This window comes from Penaeus monodon, chromosome 5 (genome assembly GCF_015228065.2).
Source record: "Penaeus monodon isolate SGIC_2016 chromosome 5, NSTDA_Pmon_1, whole genome shotgun sequence".
Classification (NCBI taxonomy): Eukaryota; Metazoa; Arthropoda; class Malacostraca; order Decapoda; family Penaeidae; genus Penaeus; species Penaeus monodon.
In genome coordinates, this window is record NC_051390.1 from 18,987,491 (window position 1) to 19,006,358 (window position 18,868).

The following is an 18,868-nucleotide window of genomic DNA, read 5'->3' on the forward strand; positions in this document are numbered from 1 at the left end:
GATTAGTTTTAATCGGTTGATGTGCAACAAGCTATTCGATTTATTATTTCTATTAATTATTTCTCACACTGTCTCTTACCTGAAGAGTCCCCAGTCGACACCCTGTCGGCTGGATTTGGCCCAGCCCACGAAGACGACGGAGCCAACCTTGCAGTGCGTGGTGGAGATGGGGAGGCCAGCCTTGGAAGCCAGCAAGACGGTGAAGGCAGAGCCGATCTCAATGGTGAATCCGGAGGAGGCAGTCACCTTGGTCAGGTCCTCGCCGATGGTCTGGATCACACGGCGACCCCACACCCACAGACCCACAGAGATGCCAATCTGAAATCACACATTCAATTAGATTTTCCCCTAACACAAGTAGAAGCCATGTGTATTTGTTTCCATTCTGATATGTGTTGAAATCAAATGAGACACTTACGCCGCCATACAAGAGGATGTAAATGGGAGTGGGGGAGCTCTGGGCCACGGAGCCCTCGGTGTAAATGGCCCACAGAGCGATGAGAGGCCCGATGGCATTGCTGACGTCGTTGCCGCCGTGGGCGAAGGAGCCGAAGGTGGCCGTGAGGATCTGCAGGAACGAGAAGAGGCGCTTCACCTCGGGCTTGTCAGTCTCAGCCTCCTTCTTGTCAGTGAGTTCGTCCATGGAGACGATCTTGACCTGATTGGCATTGACGAGAGGAACCTGACTGCTGTTGTGGGTGATGCCTGCGGAAGGAAGGAAAGAAGTGTTCAGCTCGGCAGTCCGAGTCCCAGAAGTCGATATGGCGAATCAATTGCAAAGAAATTGAAAAGAAGTGACTGAATCAGCAGTCATACAGACCACACTAATTCGCTATAGACCCGTAGAAATTAAAAACAATATACTAACTGAAAATAAAGGCAACAACCACAGCAAAAAAGAAATCCATCAATATGCAGACAACACAAGACTTAAAAACAAAATCCAGATGACCCCCACAAGGCCCACGAGCACCTCCCCCCTTACCAAGAGACTGTGACGAAGGACAGGTGTTGTTGAGGCCGTTGCCCAGCAGGTTGCCCTTGGTCTCGGCGGGGATGTAGCCGTTGGTCTCGGTGGCGCTGCTGTTGAAGGTGTACGTGGTGGGGGAGACGCCCTTCTCAATCACGGACAACTCCTGGCCAGGTGGTGTGGGCGAGCGGCTGTTATCTGCGGAAGGGCGGATGCGACGTCAATTCAGGTCGGGTGTTATTTCGCGATAATTGGATCGTTATGGGAAAAAGAGATATGGAGGGGTCTTTCTTGTTATTAAGAATGTGGATATCTAATTTTAGCTTTATATCTCCAACCCACAAACAACTAAAAAACAAGATGAATGTGTAGATTGACTGACAAAGACATTTACAAAATCTTGATAATATTAATTATAAGATTAAAGCTCACAGACTAGGCAGCCATTACTAAGCTAAACCACCCACTGAAAGCAACGGCCGCTAAAGACAAGAAAAAAAATAAAAAAAGAGAGAAAAGTAAAATGTGTAAGAATAAAAAAGTTAAAGAACCAGAACATGAGGAGGAGAAAAGACAAACAATAAAAAAAGGTAATAGAAACAAGGGAAGAAAAAGAGAAAGAAAGGAAAGGGGAAGAAAAATAGTTAGATGGTCTTTTGAATAACTGTTCGACTAGCCAGCCAGGTCCCTTGCTCCGTCGACCTTAAGTGAAATACTCTCACTTGGCCACTTGTCAAAGGTCCTCTCCCAGTTTAGAAGACTTACTCTTCCGCTCGAGGACCGTGGGCGCGACCTAGATATTCCCCAGTTATTGTCTCCCTTTTCGTTGCAATAACGAACTATTTTGTAAATCTTTCTAGAAAAAAAAATCACTGTTGTCGTCTTTGTCATGTTCCATTTTTTATTAACCGTCAGTGTCCTCCCTACCGTTTTCTTCGTCGCTAGAATCTATCAGTGTCCAAGCTTTCAGGAGTCTGCCAAGTTCACAGTCGAGTTAAAACACCGTAAACAAAACACTGCAACAGGAGGCTTGCATATCATGCTTATTCATTTTTTTTGTCACTGCTATTTAATGCGATCATCGGAGATTTGGAGAAGCCATTCCATGAAGTCGTCCTAGCATCTGTGACGTCACTTCCATCGAATGAGAATACTGGAGCTTTGGTGATGTCATTGCCATCCAATGAAATCACCGTAGCTTCTGTGACATCACTGTTACCCAATGAGTACATCGTAAGCTCTATGACGTCACCATCTTCCAATGAAAACATCGTGGCTTCTGTGACGTCACTGCTTAAAGACGACCTGGCCAAACGTTTGGGGAAGAGGGTCGTGGCACACACGGGAGCTTTATATGTGGGGGAGGGGGGGGGGTATGAAGACAATAGCACTGTTAATGAACAGTAAATATTGTTATTGCATCTGACGTAACATTGCAACAAGCACAACTTCAGGGGTCGCAAACAATTTTACCTTCATGGTACAACAGTTCGGCCATTTCTAGGCTGTCTGAAATGATGTATAATGGTATTTTTAAGTGGGCGCGATCAGCTTCCTCTTATTCAGTATTTTTCACACCAAATCATTTGCATAAAAGAGACTATTCGCGCAAAAGATGGAGTCCTAGCATGGTGTCGTTTCCTTTATAGCCATGGTCCCTACCAAGTGAACGTGAATGATGCCGGGCTGTGTTACTTACTGTGTAGTTAACCCTTGAGTCACGTAACACCATGCTTTTTCTTTTTGGAAACATGCTCAAACGATGCCAAGCACCTATGCTGCTAAAATACACTAAACATAATTCAATCGAGCTCTATCCTTTAATTCTGTTCTTATCTTATCGACCTTCCGACTATCTGAAAGAAGACGCCGGTGCTCATTACTCACCTGCGGATTCGAAGGTGAACTTGACTTCGTGGTCTTGCTTGCAGGCAGCCTTGGCCAGATCAGCTGTGTGAGGGAGCAAAGGCACGGGTCAGTCCTATATATATATTTGGTCTCTCAAATCAGGGTCCTAGCCTGATAAACTATTCATATTAGATTACATTTGGATTCCACTGTTGCATGAGAAATATTTCAAAGAAACCCCAAAATCTGACAGTTACTGATTGGTGCATCGATTCACTTATGGGACTTGACTACCTGCTTTCAGCTAAGGAGGAAAACGAGGAACCCGATGAGAAACAAGGTAGAAGGAAAAGGAAGATGAGATAAAAATGAACCTCGGAAAACCACACGTCAACTCACATTCAATGGCTTTCCTTTGGCGGGGGACGATGATACACTGGACGAAGAGAGCTGTGAGGAATCCAACGCCCAGAGAGGTGATGACGGCGCCCCACCAGGGAATCACATCGAAGTGCAGCACTACAAGGGACAGAGAGAGAGAGACATTTTAAAATCCATTCTTCCAATATCTCGGCAAAATAAATCCCACGGAAGAGAGAATAGGTGTTTGGCTCAAGAAATATTGACTGGTTCACTTACTCCTTGGGCCATCATGGACGACGGAGAACACGTTGACGAGAAGGGTGAGGCCGTAGATGAAGGGGAGAGCCTTGAGACCGGGTTCCAGGGGCTTCTCCTTCTTCAGGATGAAGTGGTTGAGGAGGAGGTAGATGACGCCGGACATGATGCCGGAGAGAACAGGAGAAATGAACCATGATCCAACTGCGGAAGACAATCGAGAGAAAAAACGATATTAGAGATGAAAGTTAGAGCTACACTCTTACCATCCGCTCTCTTATCGAAAAACCCATTGTCCCACCCCATCAACTCTCGCCCCAAAATACTTAAGAGTAAAATAGTGGTCATTTCCATTAGAATATTGACCACCGATTTTTTATAAATCACTCCGCGCACCTACGCTTCCTTCTATACAAAAAAAAACTCAGGCAAGTAGGTTCTGTAAAGGCCTTTTTAACGAGCTTCCTAAATCGCCTAGTAATTAGCAGCTATTCATGGGATAAACTGTGTGTGATCAACGGAAGCGACAGCTGTGGGGCCTCCTTTTCATTTTTTTCAATATCTAATTATCCCTTTCACTGGATTTTCGTTTTATTATGTAGTCTTTATATACTATTGGTTTATGGCTATAACTGTTATTATTATCATTAGTATTACCGTAAACATTAACATATTATAAACAATAGCATTAACAATATTGGTATTACTATAATGGTGTATTATTCATTCTACTAAATTTATTTTCCCTTTTATCAAGATATACATAAAGATTATAATAATAACATGTACATACATAAATACAAACCCATAATACACACACGGACACACACACAAACACACACATACATACATACATACATACATACATATATATATATATATAATATATATATATATATATATATATATATATATATATATATATATATATATATATATAACCGCTCGTATCCCTAATGAGTAATTCTCTGCTCTTTTTGCCAGCCCGCCATTAGGGAGCTCTCCACAAGTCAGGCTTCGGGCACGCACCACGCTGCTAGGGCTATACGCAATAGCTATAAATAGCGCTGGTAAATAAAAGAGCTGGCTTCCTAATGTGTAATTTTTTTCTCTCTCTTTTCCATGATATTGCTTAGGCTGAGCACGTCACAACGTTCATCATCATGCATATTCCCTTAGAGATGCTTACACCAATTCATGTAACCAAATAACAATCGTGCCTGGTCGGTCCTAGAGAGATGAGCCTGTGCATTTACTTTAAATTACAACACATCTAATGCTATCGCCCTTGCGTAGAGGCGCCATCCCAGCAACCACGTGTTCACTCAAGCAGGCTCATCCCCTCGCCAGGCCTGCCAACCCCACACACAGCTCGCAGCGGCAGCAGTTGGTAGACCTCAACCTTTTTAACCCCCGACCCTAGGCTGCCAGACCACCCTGGAACACGTACCTAGCACGTGGGCGAAAGTGTATAGAGTTGAGAAGCTCGCAGGAGCAGTGGACTACGACCTTTCCGACGCTAGCTGCAGACCACCTGGAACACGTCTAGACTGGCGGAGTCAGCACGACGTCATCGAACGGCGTCCGAGCAAGACTGCGAGCATGACTTGGTCACACTCGGATCATGCAACCGTCCTAGACCTGTCACGTGACCACTCGCTTCTTACAGTAAGCAGGCATGAGTGCCGACCCTGCGCAGCTCGATTATCAGTCTAATTTATCTCCGAATCTCTGCCGCCTCGCCATAATCGGCCTGGCTTACTGTCAAGTCCTTGTTTCAGAACCCTATCGAATGTGGAAATGACTGACGTTACTCCACTCCCGTCCCCCCGCGCGCTACCAAAAATAGGGAGAACTAGCGTGAACCAGAATGAAGCGTGTGGTGTGCCAGGCCGTCGCTTCCTCCTTGCAAAACCACCTTCTGGGGCTCCGCAACACTCATGGCATTCCCCGCTGCTCTTCCTATTAAAGCAGGAGAATGAATCTAGCGGTTTCCACATCAACACATATTCTAAATGCAGCAGGCGGCAGAGAAACAAAATGACTTCTGAGCTATTTCGCTTCCAACAACCTCTCAACCATCACCAAGGGAGGCTAAACCTGCGTTTTGAAATAAACCTATAATAGTTCCAGTGTCACCTCCCCCCCCCTTCCTCCCCTCGCCTCACCGCAGCCTCCCCCCTTAAGATGTGACTCTACCCTCCCTCTCTCCCCCTTCCCTTTCCCTCCCGTCTCTTTAATCTCTCCTGCCCCGAGGCTGGCCGACGTGTTTCAACCAACAGCTAATCACGTGCTCTGCTCTTGAACACGCTGGCTGTGTATATGGAGATGACTGGCTGCCGGCCTCCTCCTGCCCGTAGCCTCAGAGGAACAGGTTCACCCTCATGAAGTCCCATCGAGTTTGATTTTCTTCTCTCTCCCTATTTAAACATATATGCCCAAACATAATGCCTTATTATATCTGTCTATCTGTCTTTAATCTATCTATCAATCTATCTATCTGCCATCTCTTACCGATCTTTCCGAAGGTGGTCCAGTTGACGCCGTCAAAGCCGCGGGCACAGAGGGAGAAGCCGACCGTCGCGCCGACGATGGTGTGGGTGCCGGAGATGGGGAGCTTGAAGAAGGTGGCCACGAGGTTCCAGATGGCGCTGCCACCTGCAGGATGCGCGTGCGAGGGAAGGGAAGGGCGGGTTAAGAATATGCTTCGAGAAACCGCGCAGCGAAAGCGAGAATGTGATTTGTGTGATAGGAAGTTTGTATCAAGGTTGTTATCTCTTCGAATGTTTTCACTTTCTCTTATCATCAGGAAACGACTTAACAAATTCATATTTTGTAGTAATTATTTTTACACAGATATATACTTTAATGGAAGTAACTTCCTCTAGATATTAAGGACCATTTAGCAAAAATAGACAACCATGAAATCAGAAAGCACTTAACGAGGTTAGTCACACAAGCGGTTGAGTTCTAATCCTATACAAAAGAGAACTGTTATTCAAATTTCACCCAGAAGACTCCAAAAGGATCTTAAAGAACATACTTTAAGCTCAAAGGACTTAGAGGGACTTACAGACGAGGGAAAAAAGGCCAGAACTGTGAAAAGACAACGCCAACTTACACAAGCTCTTTGGGAGACATAAAAAAGGGATTCTATAAGTGAGGAGTAAATGTGAGAAATCAAAAAAAAAGGGGGAAAGGGGATTTTTTTTATAAGTGGAGAGAATGTGGAAATTCGAAAGAAACTGAAGGACTACACAAAGGACTTACAAAGCAGCGAAGAGTGTTTCAGAGGGACTCACCAAGGGCAGCCAGGGACCCCAGCATGAGCTCCTTCTCGGTGTTGTTGTAGAGAGAAACATCCAAGATTCCTTTCCGTACCGTGTCCGACACTTTATATCCTGCGGAAGAAATTGATGGTCGTTACCCACTTGTGATATTACTTTCGAGTGAGCGAGACAACGCGAAAGAAAATTGGCAGCGAGATCAAATAAAAATAAAAATAATAGCAACTTTGAATTAATGGTATTCAGTTCTTCATACCCGCGAATGAGGGAGGACTGATTAACACTTGGGTATGAATGGCCAAGAAAACTTTTGCTAGAATGCAACGTCAAGGCCTTTATGTTCGCGTCTGTCACATTGTTACCATGCAACATGTGCTCAATTTCTTTTTTTGCTCCCTTGTATGTGTTAACGAGGCCTTGGCTATTAACGGTTAGGTGTAAGTTCAAGGCATAGATACACTGGATTAAGTAAGGAATGAGAAAATAATAATCAAACCAGAAGTGTCCTTCGGGGAACAAGGTCTAGTTTAGCGAGTTTTTAGATCAAGGCAGAAAGAGCCAGCCAGCCTCTCTCTCTTTCTCTCTCTCTCTCTCTCTCTCTCTCTCTCTCTCTCTCTCTCTCTCTCTCTCTCTCTCTCTCTCTCTCTCTCTCTCTCTCTCTCTCTCTCATGTAACACTTTCAGAAATAACCTTCAGGTATTTATACTTAAAGAACCAAGAATCCGCATGTATGCTTGCTATAAATACTGAGAATTCACAAGCCGAAGCAACTTACGCATATGAAACTAGTTTAAGAAAAAAGATGATACAAGTCCCAAATCAGATGCATATTTCGACTCATTATCATCTGAATTCGAGAACTAACCTAACTCGACTCTTTTCATGAACCCCTTTTCCCTCTCGGAGCTTCGGTCGTGTGGTTCGTTTATGGGTTTGGCGGCAATTTGGAATTCAGGCGATTTCGGCTTAAAGTGGCCTCGAAAAAAGAAAAGAAAAGAAAAGAAAAAAAGCTGAGGACAACAAGAGACAGCGAGAGAGAGAGAGAGAAAAAAAAAGTTGTCACGCTGCCATGAATAGGTTGAGAACAGTTAGAACCTGTACAACTTGGTCTCCGGGGAAGTGAGATGGACAGTTTACGTAAGAGAGAAAGCGACAGCCAGTCTTTACGTTGCAATTCATAAGAAAGACGAGTTTTAAAATCACGTTATTTTTCATAGTAGATTGAGCAAATCTTCGAATCTTCTACTTAGAATATTTACTGCATCAAATTAATATGAAAGTAAATCCTGATTAATTAAAACCACATCGACACTTGAAGACATTTATAGACGTAATATTTTATGCTAATCAACTCCATTTAAATGAACATATGACTAACGTATTAAAACATGCAAATACATATGACGCTCTGTAGTCTGAACATATTGTCATAAATAATTAAGAGTGTGACGTCAAACCAAAGCTGTTTACTAAGTTATCTTCATGTGACGGTGCACTTAACGGCTAGTTAAGAGCGAACAACTTCTTGCTAGAATCAGCGAAGACATCTGACCGGGATGTGACACAGCGCAGTCACAAAATTCGTTCCGGAATGCCTTGGTCCCGTGGTCGCTGACGTAATGGGAGCTTGGCACCCTCGTCCACGCACACACCCGCGCCCTCCTCTCCCCTCCCCCGCCGCCGACCCCTCTTCTCCTCCCCCCCCTACCCAAATACCCCCGACACGGTGCCCTTTTCACAGGACTTCCGCCGATGCCACTTTGTTTCGTCCCGCGCACGTCGCCGCCGCCGCCGCTCTCCCGGCTTCTGCGTGTCAATGCCTAATTCCGTTTCTTGCTAAATCTTCGCCCGATTTTCTTTTTTTCTAGAGTTAAAAATACACCAAGACGAGTTTTATGTTACGGGCTGCTTAAAGACAAAAAAAAAAAAAATTTCCGCCCTGATCTTTTTTTATGTTAATTATCGATAATGGAGTCGAGGATGTATAAAGCGACTTAAAAAAAAATGAATAGATGTAACGGCGCTCACACGACAGAGCAAAGAGGAACGACATTCCCGCTTAGGCCTAAATGAGTGTCTTCTTTCAACTGAACGACCTTGAGGATATCGCAGTTTTTCCTCTCTTTCCTTCCCCTCCTCCTCCTCCTTTCTTCTTCTCTCTCCTTGTAGCGGTCATTCGCCTCGCTTTTGCACACGGCACGCTGACAACCTGCTAGAGAAGACAGGACAAAAGATTCCAGTCCAAATTTTGTGGTCGTGGTGTGTGTGTGTGTGTGTGTGTGTGTGTGTGTGTGTGTGTGTGTGTGTGTGTGTGTGTGTGTGTGTGTGTGTGTGTGTGTGTGTGTGTGTGTGTGTGTGTGTGTGTGTGTGTGTGTGTGTGTGTGTGTGGTGTGTGTGCGTGTGTGCGTGTGCGTGTGCGTGAGAAGAGAAGAAGGGGATAAAAGGAAGAGAGGGGTAAATGAGAAGAGGGAGAGGTCCAACAACCTTGATCCCCCTCCCTGCCCCTTCCCAGACGCCCTCAACGCATCACGCCACGTCTTCCCCCCTCCCTCCCTAACAACCACCTCCCTCACCCCCCCTCCGGTCAGGGCGCAGGCAAGTGGCTGTCCTAGACCCCGTTAGCACCCCCGCCGCCGTATCGTAGTGACCGTCACCGCGTGGATTTTGTGAATGACTGATGGACGTGGGAAGCAATCGAGCTGGTTGTCGGCCAGGCAGGCGGCCCCGGGCGCGCCGTTACGTAATGGTTTCTGTATTTCTATTTCTTTTTTACTGTTGTTGGTGTTTTCATTGTTTTTCTTTTTTTTTTAAGTTTCGCGGTCGTTATTTCTGAAGCAGAAAATAAGAGGAGGGGGGGGGATTTGATACGTTTCTAAAGCATAGATGTTGGATTTTGTTGCTGTTGTATTTTTATCATTATTGTCTTAAACTTTATAGTGAGCTTTACTTTAAAGGAAAAAGGGGCTTTGCAAACGTGTTTCGAATACGCAGATGACGGATTCCTGGAAGAAAAAATCGCCGGCTGAAACTATGAATGGCGGCTTCGCGGGTCAAATTCCTGAATTGCTACAACTAGCCTCGATCAGTCCCCTCTGAGGGAGTTAATGAGAAGATGAATGTAGGTGAATGCGAGCGCCCGGGCTGCAGGAGACAGCCATTACGACCTGCAATTGTGGAATTGACATCAAACACCGCAAGCAGGAACTGGGGTGTTTGGCGAAGGCAATCACTGCGGGAAATGCCACGTGTTTAATAAGGCAATTGAGGGGAAGATGAATGCATTTTGCCTCTGCGCGTTCGCTTGCTGGATCTGGATCACTGTCTGTCCCCATCCATCACGCGAGAGTATGTCCGTTTAAAAGTCTCTCCCACGTGACATTTTATGTGACATGCTCGTTTAGTCTTGACTCATCACTTAGAGGCGCCAGTTGATTATGATATCTTTATCCGATAAAAAATTTTCTCCCCTGTGACGTTTATGACACATTCACCCCGCCTTGAATCACGACTTGAAGGCGACAGACGATTCTCAAATATTTACCCCATTAAAATGTTTTATCCCATGTAGAGTTTTAATGTGACATCTTGACTCATCACTTGAATACGCCAGTTGAGTCTGAAAGAGCAAGATGGGCTGAGTGCACGCCCGCGCCCAGAGCAAGGTGGGCATTATGAAGTCATGCTGAACGGCGGGCGGATGAGTAACGCCATTCTCCCTCAGGATCGCTGCGATCTTTTCCTCCTTTTTCGCTCGGGAAGGAACTGCCCGGGCGAGGAAGGCGGCGAGGGCGGGGCCGCACGAGGGAAAAACAAATCCCGCAGCTCGGCGATGGCGTAAACGGACTCGATCGGAAAAAAGGAAAAGCAAAAACGCGTCAAATTCCGCCTGCTGATGACCTTTGGAGTCTGGCAGCCTCGCGCCGGCCCACGCGAGGTTGACTACGCAGCTCGAACGGAACAAGGGTCACACCTACCGCAGACATGCAATTAAGAGGCTTATCTGGCGCTGATAAGGAACCTGACATCGATAAGCTCTCTGGCTGCAGCGGATCTCAACTACTGTCTTCCGGGTGGAATTTGTTGAAACGTTGAGCAAGGCAAGGAATATCAACTCGGAATGACGTAGGGCGAGCGCATTTTCTTTGAAAATTGTGTTCAGAAATTTACTGAAGTTACGTGCGATCTTAACCTATATTTAAAATGTTATCTGATAACAAACTGAGCCTAATCTTGAGAAGGATGTGCATTCTAGGTCAAGTGTTTGGATGTTTTTTCTTCTGATATATAGAGTGACTTGAGCACTTCTTCCGGATTTTTTTTTATTTATCATTATAACACCACAATACTATAACTTCTAAAACCATATTAACAGTGTAGATTCTAGAATTTTATCTCCGGAGAAAATCACAGCAAAGCTGAATGACAAACGTTTTACTTTAATCCGACGGAGCTGTGACGGCGAACAAGTGCAGCAACAACAGAATGATACAAAGATCAGTGAATTTCTGTTTCGTGCGCCAAGTCTGGTGGTTTACTTCTTTCCCGCCAAAAATGCCCACCATTAGTCCGCTTCTTCTAAACGGGAATATAACACTTACTTGATCTGCCTTGAATCATTTAAACTCCTTATAAACCGAATGGAAGAAAAGGCAAGAAAATTAAATTCTACTTCGGCTTCCCTCGGCGATGCCAGCGGCCGACGTCCCGCAGCGTCACTCGGGCTACTTACCTATGAGGATGGCTCCGAGCACTTCGAACACAGTGGCGAGCAGGCAGGCCTTTCGGAGGGTGAGAACTCCGGAGCCCACCGAAGTCCCGAAGGAGTTGGCCACGTCATTGGCTCCCACGCCGAAGGCCAGCACGAAGGCTATGAAAAAGCCCGCGATGGCAAAGGGAAGAAGCTCCTCCGAGAACGGCTCCATTTTAGGTGTTGTGTGAGGGGGAAGGCTCGAGTGTTGGGTTTTCCGAAGAGGGTTTGGGGAGGCTATTTGGCTACGGGTTTTGACTCTGGGCGAGGTTTGTGCTCTGGGACTGAAAGGGGCGATCTGGGGGGCTTTGATGTGTGAGACTGGACTCTAACTTTTTATCTGTGGGAGTTTAGCACTGACGAAGTGAGAGAGTTGGAGGAGGAAAGTATGTGTCACAGAAGAGCGTCTCCTGAGAGGCAGCAGCGAGCAACGGACGACGAGCTCGGAGCGGGAACCTGCGGAAGGGTAGAAGGACAGAGTCAGCGGAGTTTCACTTACCGATCAGGATGGCTCCCAGGACCTCAGCCACTGTCGCGATCATGCAAGCCTGCCGCAGCGTTAGCACCTTGGCTCCTACGCTGGTCCCGAACACATTGGCCACGTCGTTGGCACCCACGCCGAAGGCAAGTGTGAAGGCGAGGATGAAGCCGATCACAATAATCCATAGCGTGGACGAGTGCCACTCGGCCAGGGAGGCTGAGTCGGGCACGCTGGGCGCGAGGGTGGTGGTTGTGGTGAAGCCCAGGCCAGGGGTGTCAGCGCACACGGCCCCCATCAGGAGGGCCCAGGATATGAGCACTATGGCGCGCATCCTTCTCTAGGCACTCGGCTTCGGCGCCACCAGCAACAACACAAGTTCAAGACGTTAGCAAATAAGCTACAAGGTACGTGCGGGCCACGTGGACCAGGCTGTGCGAGCGGGAGCGATAAAAGTAAGTGGCTTGAGGAGAGCAGTAGCGACTGTGTATGCTTAGTCTACTCCCGCGGCGTTTATATAAGACGGGATCCAGAGGACACGCCCCCTGACCACGGGGCCCCGCCTCCAACGTTGACCAGCGGCCAAGCCCCCCGCGCCCCCAGACTCACATTTTACACATAATCTGTCCTCAAGACATCTCCACTTAATCTACAATTATCTAAATTGATCTAAAGGCTGATGCCGCAAGACCCAGATGGACGCAAATGAAACACTTCCGAAATCAACTCTGACCTTCGAGTTTTTACCCGTTCGGCTGCCTGGGCCGCTCACGCTCTACTTCGCCATGACACCCGTCAATGCTAAACTATCGGTCAAGGAAAGGGATGACAGGAGACGGCGTGGCAATGCACGTCGCCGTCACTCCCTTGAAGCCACGCTAAGGGAGCCTGTGATGGTCTTTGCTTGGGAATCTGTATGGCGAGACTGGTTTGGTGAGGATATCGGGAGAGGATTAGATGTGTATACGTTTTTTGGCAGCGGTTTATAGTGAGTACTAAATACTGCGATACAAGACTGTTTATCCGTTTTCAGAAGACACAGCATGGGAACGAATTTACTTGTATCTCCTCAGAACAACATGGAATGTAAACGTCTTCCTTTGAATGTGTAATGCTGATGAAGTCGATGCAGTGTTTATTTATTCAGTTCCACTTAGTGTCATTTGATGGCTCTTTCTGAAAAGAGTATCTACGGTGCGAAAATAACAAAGAGCCTATTGCATGGACATTTACGGCAGCAAAAGAAGTTAATACATCTGATTGATTCTGAGGTGTCTCCACCGTGGATGTCAATAGATTGTGTTGATAATGTAATGTATCGCCAAGTGCTGTTGATTATCATGCTTTCATGTGGGCTCAGAATAATCGATGTAGCTGACCGTTTCAGTCGTACGCGCGGATGGTGTCGAGGAATTAATATTTTCAGGAAACTGAAATCGGGTCTCAAGCCCTTCGCGTTTTGGTAGTGCGAGTGCAGTCTGCATCGAAATGAAGGCGATGCCGAACGATCACGGAGTATAGCGCAAGAATAATTAATGATGGAGGAGAGAGATATAAATCAATTCAAGCCACAAATCAACAACAGGTTGGACACGGCAATAAACATGTGTTGTGGAGGCACCTGCCGCCTCACAATGTGTTTGAGGAATGTGAAGGTCCCTGTGTCTGTTCATAAGAGGAAAAATAATGCGCTAAAAGGGGAATAATGGAGTAGGAGGGGGCAAGAGGGAAAGAGGGGGCAGAGAGAGAGAGAGAGAGAGAGAGAGAGAGAGAGAGAGAGAGAGAGAGAGAGAGAGAGAGAGAGAGAGAGAGAGAGAGAGAGAGAGAGAGAGAGAGAGAGAGAGAGAGAGAGAGAGAGAGAGAGAGAGAGAGAGAGAGAGAGAGAAGAGAGAGAGAGAGAGAGAGAGAGAGAGAGAGAGAGAGAGAGAGAAAGAGAGAGAGAGGGAGGCTGAGACTGACATACAGATAAACTAACAGACAGACAGACAAACAGGCAGGCAGACAGATAAATAAGCAAACACACACAGGCAGACAGAAAGACAAAGGAACCAGAAAAAGAAAAAAAAATGCGAACCGAGCCTGTACCACATGACCCTTCCTCTGGTTGAAAGCAATACCCAGGTTATAAGCTTTCGTACCCTCCCCTCGCCCTCCTACTTACTAACACCAATTTTCCCTTTCATTTATGCTCAGTCTAAGCATGACTCCAACGTCCATTGCCTCCCCCGTCCCGTGTTGCAAAGCTACCAGTATGCAACGGCTATCAACGACGCAACGTCGTCTTATCGCGTTCCTCATCTACGCCTAAGGGACGCGTGTTCATGAGGGCGAGGAGAATGAGAATCCTGCATGATCGGATGAGCGTGAGCTGCCATGTAAACCTACCTCATTTATATCCTGATCACTGTCCCTCTATCTTCGTTTTTTTATCCTTCTATCTTATCATCCAATCCTTCATTTATTCTTATCGCATTTCTATTCTTATCATCTCCCGTCTAGCACCCTAAGAAACGATCAAGCACGAACAGAATCAGCGCACGAAGCCAAAGAGACGAGAAGACGAAGGCGCTTGGCAATCCGAGCCGAACGAAGAGCATCGGTCATAACTCCGCAGAGACGACCTTTGCAAACACGACCCTCTCAGCGCCTCCGAAGTCGTCGTGTCAAAGGGCAGGATCATGAGCTCTCATAGAGGGGGCCAATTCAAAGAGCATTTGGTCGCCTGCCTGCCTTCCTCTGGTCACGTTCAGCCGGGTCCGGGCTGCGTCGCACTCAAGCAAAGTTGCTTCGAAGGGTCCCCACCTATTTTTTAATTCTCCTGTTTCTACCTCTCCTTCTACTGCGCATTATACCCTTTCTCTTCTTCATTTTTCGCTTCTTCTTCTTAATTCTCCTTCTCCTCCTCCTTTTCTCCCTGTTCCTTCTCCTTTTCCTCCATCTCCTCCTCCTCCTTCTCCTCTTTTTCTTATATGTTCTTCAGTTGGGTGGCTGTGCATGATCAGTGGTTGAGGTCCTGGAAGCCTGTAAATATTATCTTAAAACATACAAAATAAATTAATTAATATCATATTTAACATGGCATCAAGAAAACACATACGAGACATGATTCAATCGTAAAAAAATAGTAAGTAGTTTAGATTTATGAAACATGTATATAATGTATATGGATATATATATATATATATATATATATATATATATATATATATATATATATATATATATATATATATATATATATAAACAGAAAAACAAGCAAACAAAAGCACACATATATGTATAGACATATACATACATACATACATATACAGATATATATGTATATATACATACATATACATATATTATAGAAACACTAATTCGATCATTGTTATGCATTACTGCCTGTATCAAGACCGCAATAAAACATAGATAGGAACATTATGATAAGGAAAATCAAACTGATCTCAATACCAAGAAACAAATAAACGAATATTTGATAAAAAGAAAAACACGTGGTATATCAGCTGACAATACCAATGTAGCTAATAATGACTTTTTTTCTCTCTCTTAAATTTTCTGAAGTAAAAACATTATAAAAGATAACCGCAACCGGTGGAATCTGGTGTAGCGGTCACGTAATAAAACACAAGAGATAACAGTCTACGGAGGGAGAGGGAGAGGGAGAGGGAGAGGGAGAGGGAGAGGGAGAGGGAGAGGGGGAGGGAGAGAGGGAGGGAGAATGGGGAGGGAGAGAATAGGGGGGGGGGTGATTATGGAAGAATATCGGCCGTATCGAAGAGAAGCCGCGGATTAAGAAGGATCGTCCGTGAGATTTAATTGTAACACGTGCATGTGCTTCGTGGTCTGATGATGCTCTTGTTCGGTTTTCATTCTGTCTGTTTGTTAATTTGGTTATCTGTCTGTCTCTGTCTGTCGATTTGGTTGTCTGCCTGTCTGTTTATCTGTCTGTTTGCCTGCCAGTCTGCCTGTCTCTGTCTGTCTGTCTGTCTCGGTATCAGTTTGGTTATCTGGTTGGCTGGCTGTCTCTGTTTCGCTCCCTCTATCTCTCTATTAAACTCTTTCTCTCTCTCTCTCTCTCTCTCTCTCTCTCTCTCTCTCTCTCTCTTCTCCTCTCTCTCTCTCCTCTCTCTCTCTCTCTCTCTCTCTTTCTCTCTCTCTTCTCTCTCCTCTCTCTCTCTCTCCTCCTCTCTCCTCCCCTCTCTCTCCCCTTTCCTCTCTCTCCTTTCCTCTCTCTTTCCCACACCTTTCCTCTCTCCCCTCTGCACCCACCATCGCTTCCCCCTCTCCCCTCCCTTACTTTCTCTCCCTCACTCTCACTCTCCGCGTCCGTTTCATTGAGTCACTGCTCCCTCCCTCTTCCCCCTCCTTTCCCCGCCCCAAGGCCACCTGCATGGTCATTACGGCAACATACGCATGACCGCTGCAACTGCATGACCCTCATGACTCATCGGGTCGACTAGGAAACCGCCTCTCAAAAAAAAAAAACTTCCGTACGTGAAATCTTGGAGACAACGATCGCGGATTCGTCATGCGCGGTGCTCTCAATTTTGAACTATGTCCGGTTTTATCTTTTATTTTTTCGTCTGTCACGCGGCGGTACATATTTTTTATACCTTTTTTTTCAAGCGTCGGAGAGAAGGTCGGGTTGCTGATGAATGTAATTTGTCTTTCTTTTTTGTGGCTGTATGTGATTCATCGTCCTATGGTTGAGTTCTAGTAGAGGAGGAGGAGGAGGAAGGGGGGAGGAGGAGGAGGAGGAGGAGGAGGAGGAGGAGGTAGTGAGGGGAGGAGGAGGTAGGAGGAGGAGGAGGGGGGAGGGGAGGAGGAGGGGAGGAGGGAGGGGAGGGGAGAGGAGGAGAAGGGAAGAGGAGAGGAGGGGAGGAGGAGGAGGAGGAGGAAGAGGTATAGGAGGAGAATGTAGAGGAGGAGTGGAGGGGATGAGAAAGAGTACGGTAGTTAGACAGCCAGATAGACAGAAATAGGTATACAGGTAGATAGATAAAGACAGATAGATGGATAACCAGGGAGATAAACAGATAGATAGGAAGACCGAGGAAAACTGATAGATGGAAAACTAGACAGACATAGACAAACAACTCGATCGATAGAGAGAGAGAGAGAAAGAGAAAGAGATAATGGATAGAGTGAACAGACAGATAGATGGCTGAATAAAGAAATTTTTTGAAAATCCCTCCTCTAATGGAACGCGCAGGGATCTACTTTCGTAAGTAAGCGGGAAGCCTCTCCTCCCCACGCCCCCTTTTCCCCGCCGGGTAACAACATGACGTCACGCCAAACTAGTCTACGTGCGTCATGTGATTATGTTGTTCTCTCTCTCTCATTCTCTCTCTCTCTCTCTCTCTCATTCTCACTCTCTCTCTCTCTCTCTCTTATTCTCTCTCTCTCTCTCATTCTCTTTCTCATTCTCTCTCTCTCTCTCTCTCTCTCTCTCTCTCATTCTCTCTCTTTCTCTCTCTCTCTCTCTCTCTCTCTCTCTCTCTCTCTCTCTCTCTCTCTCTCTCACCTATTGTGTAAACCTCTTAAAGCCTGTCCCCTTTTCTCCTTGTGAACAGGGTATAATATCCTACCCATATTGACAAATATCTTAATTACACGCGTAAGATAATCCGCGGGATTTTATCTCCCTGTGTGGTAATGAATATTAGTATCTTGCAGGCTGCATAAATCCTTTCATGGGGGGGGGGGGGTGGAGGGAGGAGGGAACCAAAAAGAGAGAGAGAAAGAGAAAGACAAGTAGAAAAAAAGAGAAAGAGAGAATAGAGAAAAAGAGCAGAGAAAGAAAGATGAGAGTTTGGGAGAAAGGAAAAGAATGATAAAAAAAGAGAGAGAAAAAAAAAATAAGAAGAAAAAGAAGACGTAGAAAGTAGTAGTTAAGAAATAGCAGACAGAGCATAGAGTATACAAGTTACGTAACAGTCTGTGTTCGTTCCAATTCTCTCGCTATTGCCTATTCCTCTCCGTTTTCTTTGTTCGTGTTGCTGCCTTTCGTGCTCAGTTGGCGAAGCCGAAGGTGCTTCCCTACCGAGGAAAGTTTTCTTTCTCTATTTTGATTTTGTTTCTTAGTTGGTTACTGGTGCGTTTTGAATCCGAAAGATTATGAAATGAACGTGTTGCAGGAAAAAAAAAAAAAAAAAAAAAAAAAAAAAAAAAAAAAAAAAAAAATATATATATATATATATATATATATATATATATATATATATATATATATATATATATATACATACATATATAAGAAATATATTCAGGACAATGCTACGAAAATATTCTTGGGAGGAAAAAAAATATATAATAATAATAATAATAATAATAATAAACACAATACTAAATGCACAGTATTTAGTGTAACTATTTTCTCTCCTTACAAATTACTGTAACAGATACCGTTATATACATAAATACATACATAGACACATTTTTCTACCTTTTCCTCTTCCTCTTCTTTTCCCACTCTTTAATTTTCTTTATCTCTCTTGTTTATCGCTTTTGTTAAATTCCCTGTTTTCCATGCAAGTAGGCTATACAAATCAACTGATTCCCTCCCCTTCCGCTGTTGCAAACATCCATATCAATAGTAATTGTTCATCAGGTGTTCATATGCCTATATACGGCCGATACTATCAAAACAATCGTTAAAATCCGCTACACAGCAATCTGTTCACCGCTTAACTAGCAATCACCGCTAACTACAAACCATCAACTATCATTAAACCCAAGAAACTGATCTGCTTCTTCGCCAATAACGAGCAGAACTTATGTCTGATTTGAACCTTGCGAACCCAAAGAGAAGTTCCTGGTTGAGGATCAACATTGTAATTACGCCTGTATATGGAACTACGCACACGCGGGTTGCAAGGTGGTGCAAAAAAGTTGAAAAAAAAATGTGATCTGCATTG

The 18,868-nt window shown here is 45.2% G+C and overlaps 1 protein-coding gene and 1 long non-coding RNA gene across 8 annotated transcripts in view; one reads left to right on the forward strand and one right to left on the reverse strand.

Annotated features, from left to right (window-relative positions):
• The window catches only part of LOC119573048 (sodium-dependent phosphate transporter 2-like), a 64,642-nt gene that overhangs the window by 3,687 nt on the left and 42,087 nt on the right, over positions 1-18,868 (reverse strand). For 3 of the 7 annotated variants that reach the window (XM_037920040.1, XM_037920042.1, XM_037920043.1), the window contains 10 exons: positions 11,453-11,926; positions 6,739-6,837; positions 5,951-6,094; positions 3,458-3,640; positions 3,218-3,337; positions 2,858-2,920; positions 2,444-2,479; positions 986-1,168; positions 419-705; positions 80-318 (listed from right to left, as the gene is read on the reverse strand). In XM_037920040.1, coding sequence (XP_037775968.1) covers positions 80-318; positions 419-705; positions 986-1,168; positions 2,444-2,479; positions 2,858-2,920; positions 3,218-3,337; positions 3,458-3,640; positions 5,951-6,094; positions 6,739-6,837; positions 11,453-11,645 — 1,547 coding nt within the window. In that variant the 5' untranslated portion in view covers positions 11,646-11,926. Of the gene's footprint in view, positions 1-79; positions 319-418; positions 706-985; positions 1,169-2,443; positions 2,480-2,857; positions 2,921-3,217; positions 3,338-3,457; positions 3,641-5,950; positions 6,095-6,738; positions 6,838-11,452; positions 11,927-11,969; positions 12,448-18,868 lie in introns of those variants that run through there. The other 4 variants (XM_037920044.1, XM_037920045.1, XM_037920038.1 and 1 more) reach the window with 3 other exon arrangements.
• On the forward strand, positions 2,867-3,851 carry LOC119573050. Its single transcript, XR_005228759.1, has 2 exons — positions 2,867-2,944; positions 3,123-3,851. It is a non-coding gene; the product is annotated as an uncharacterized LOC119573050 (long non-coding RNA).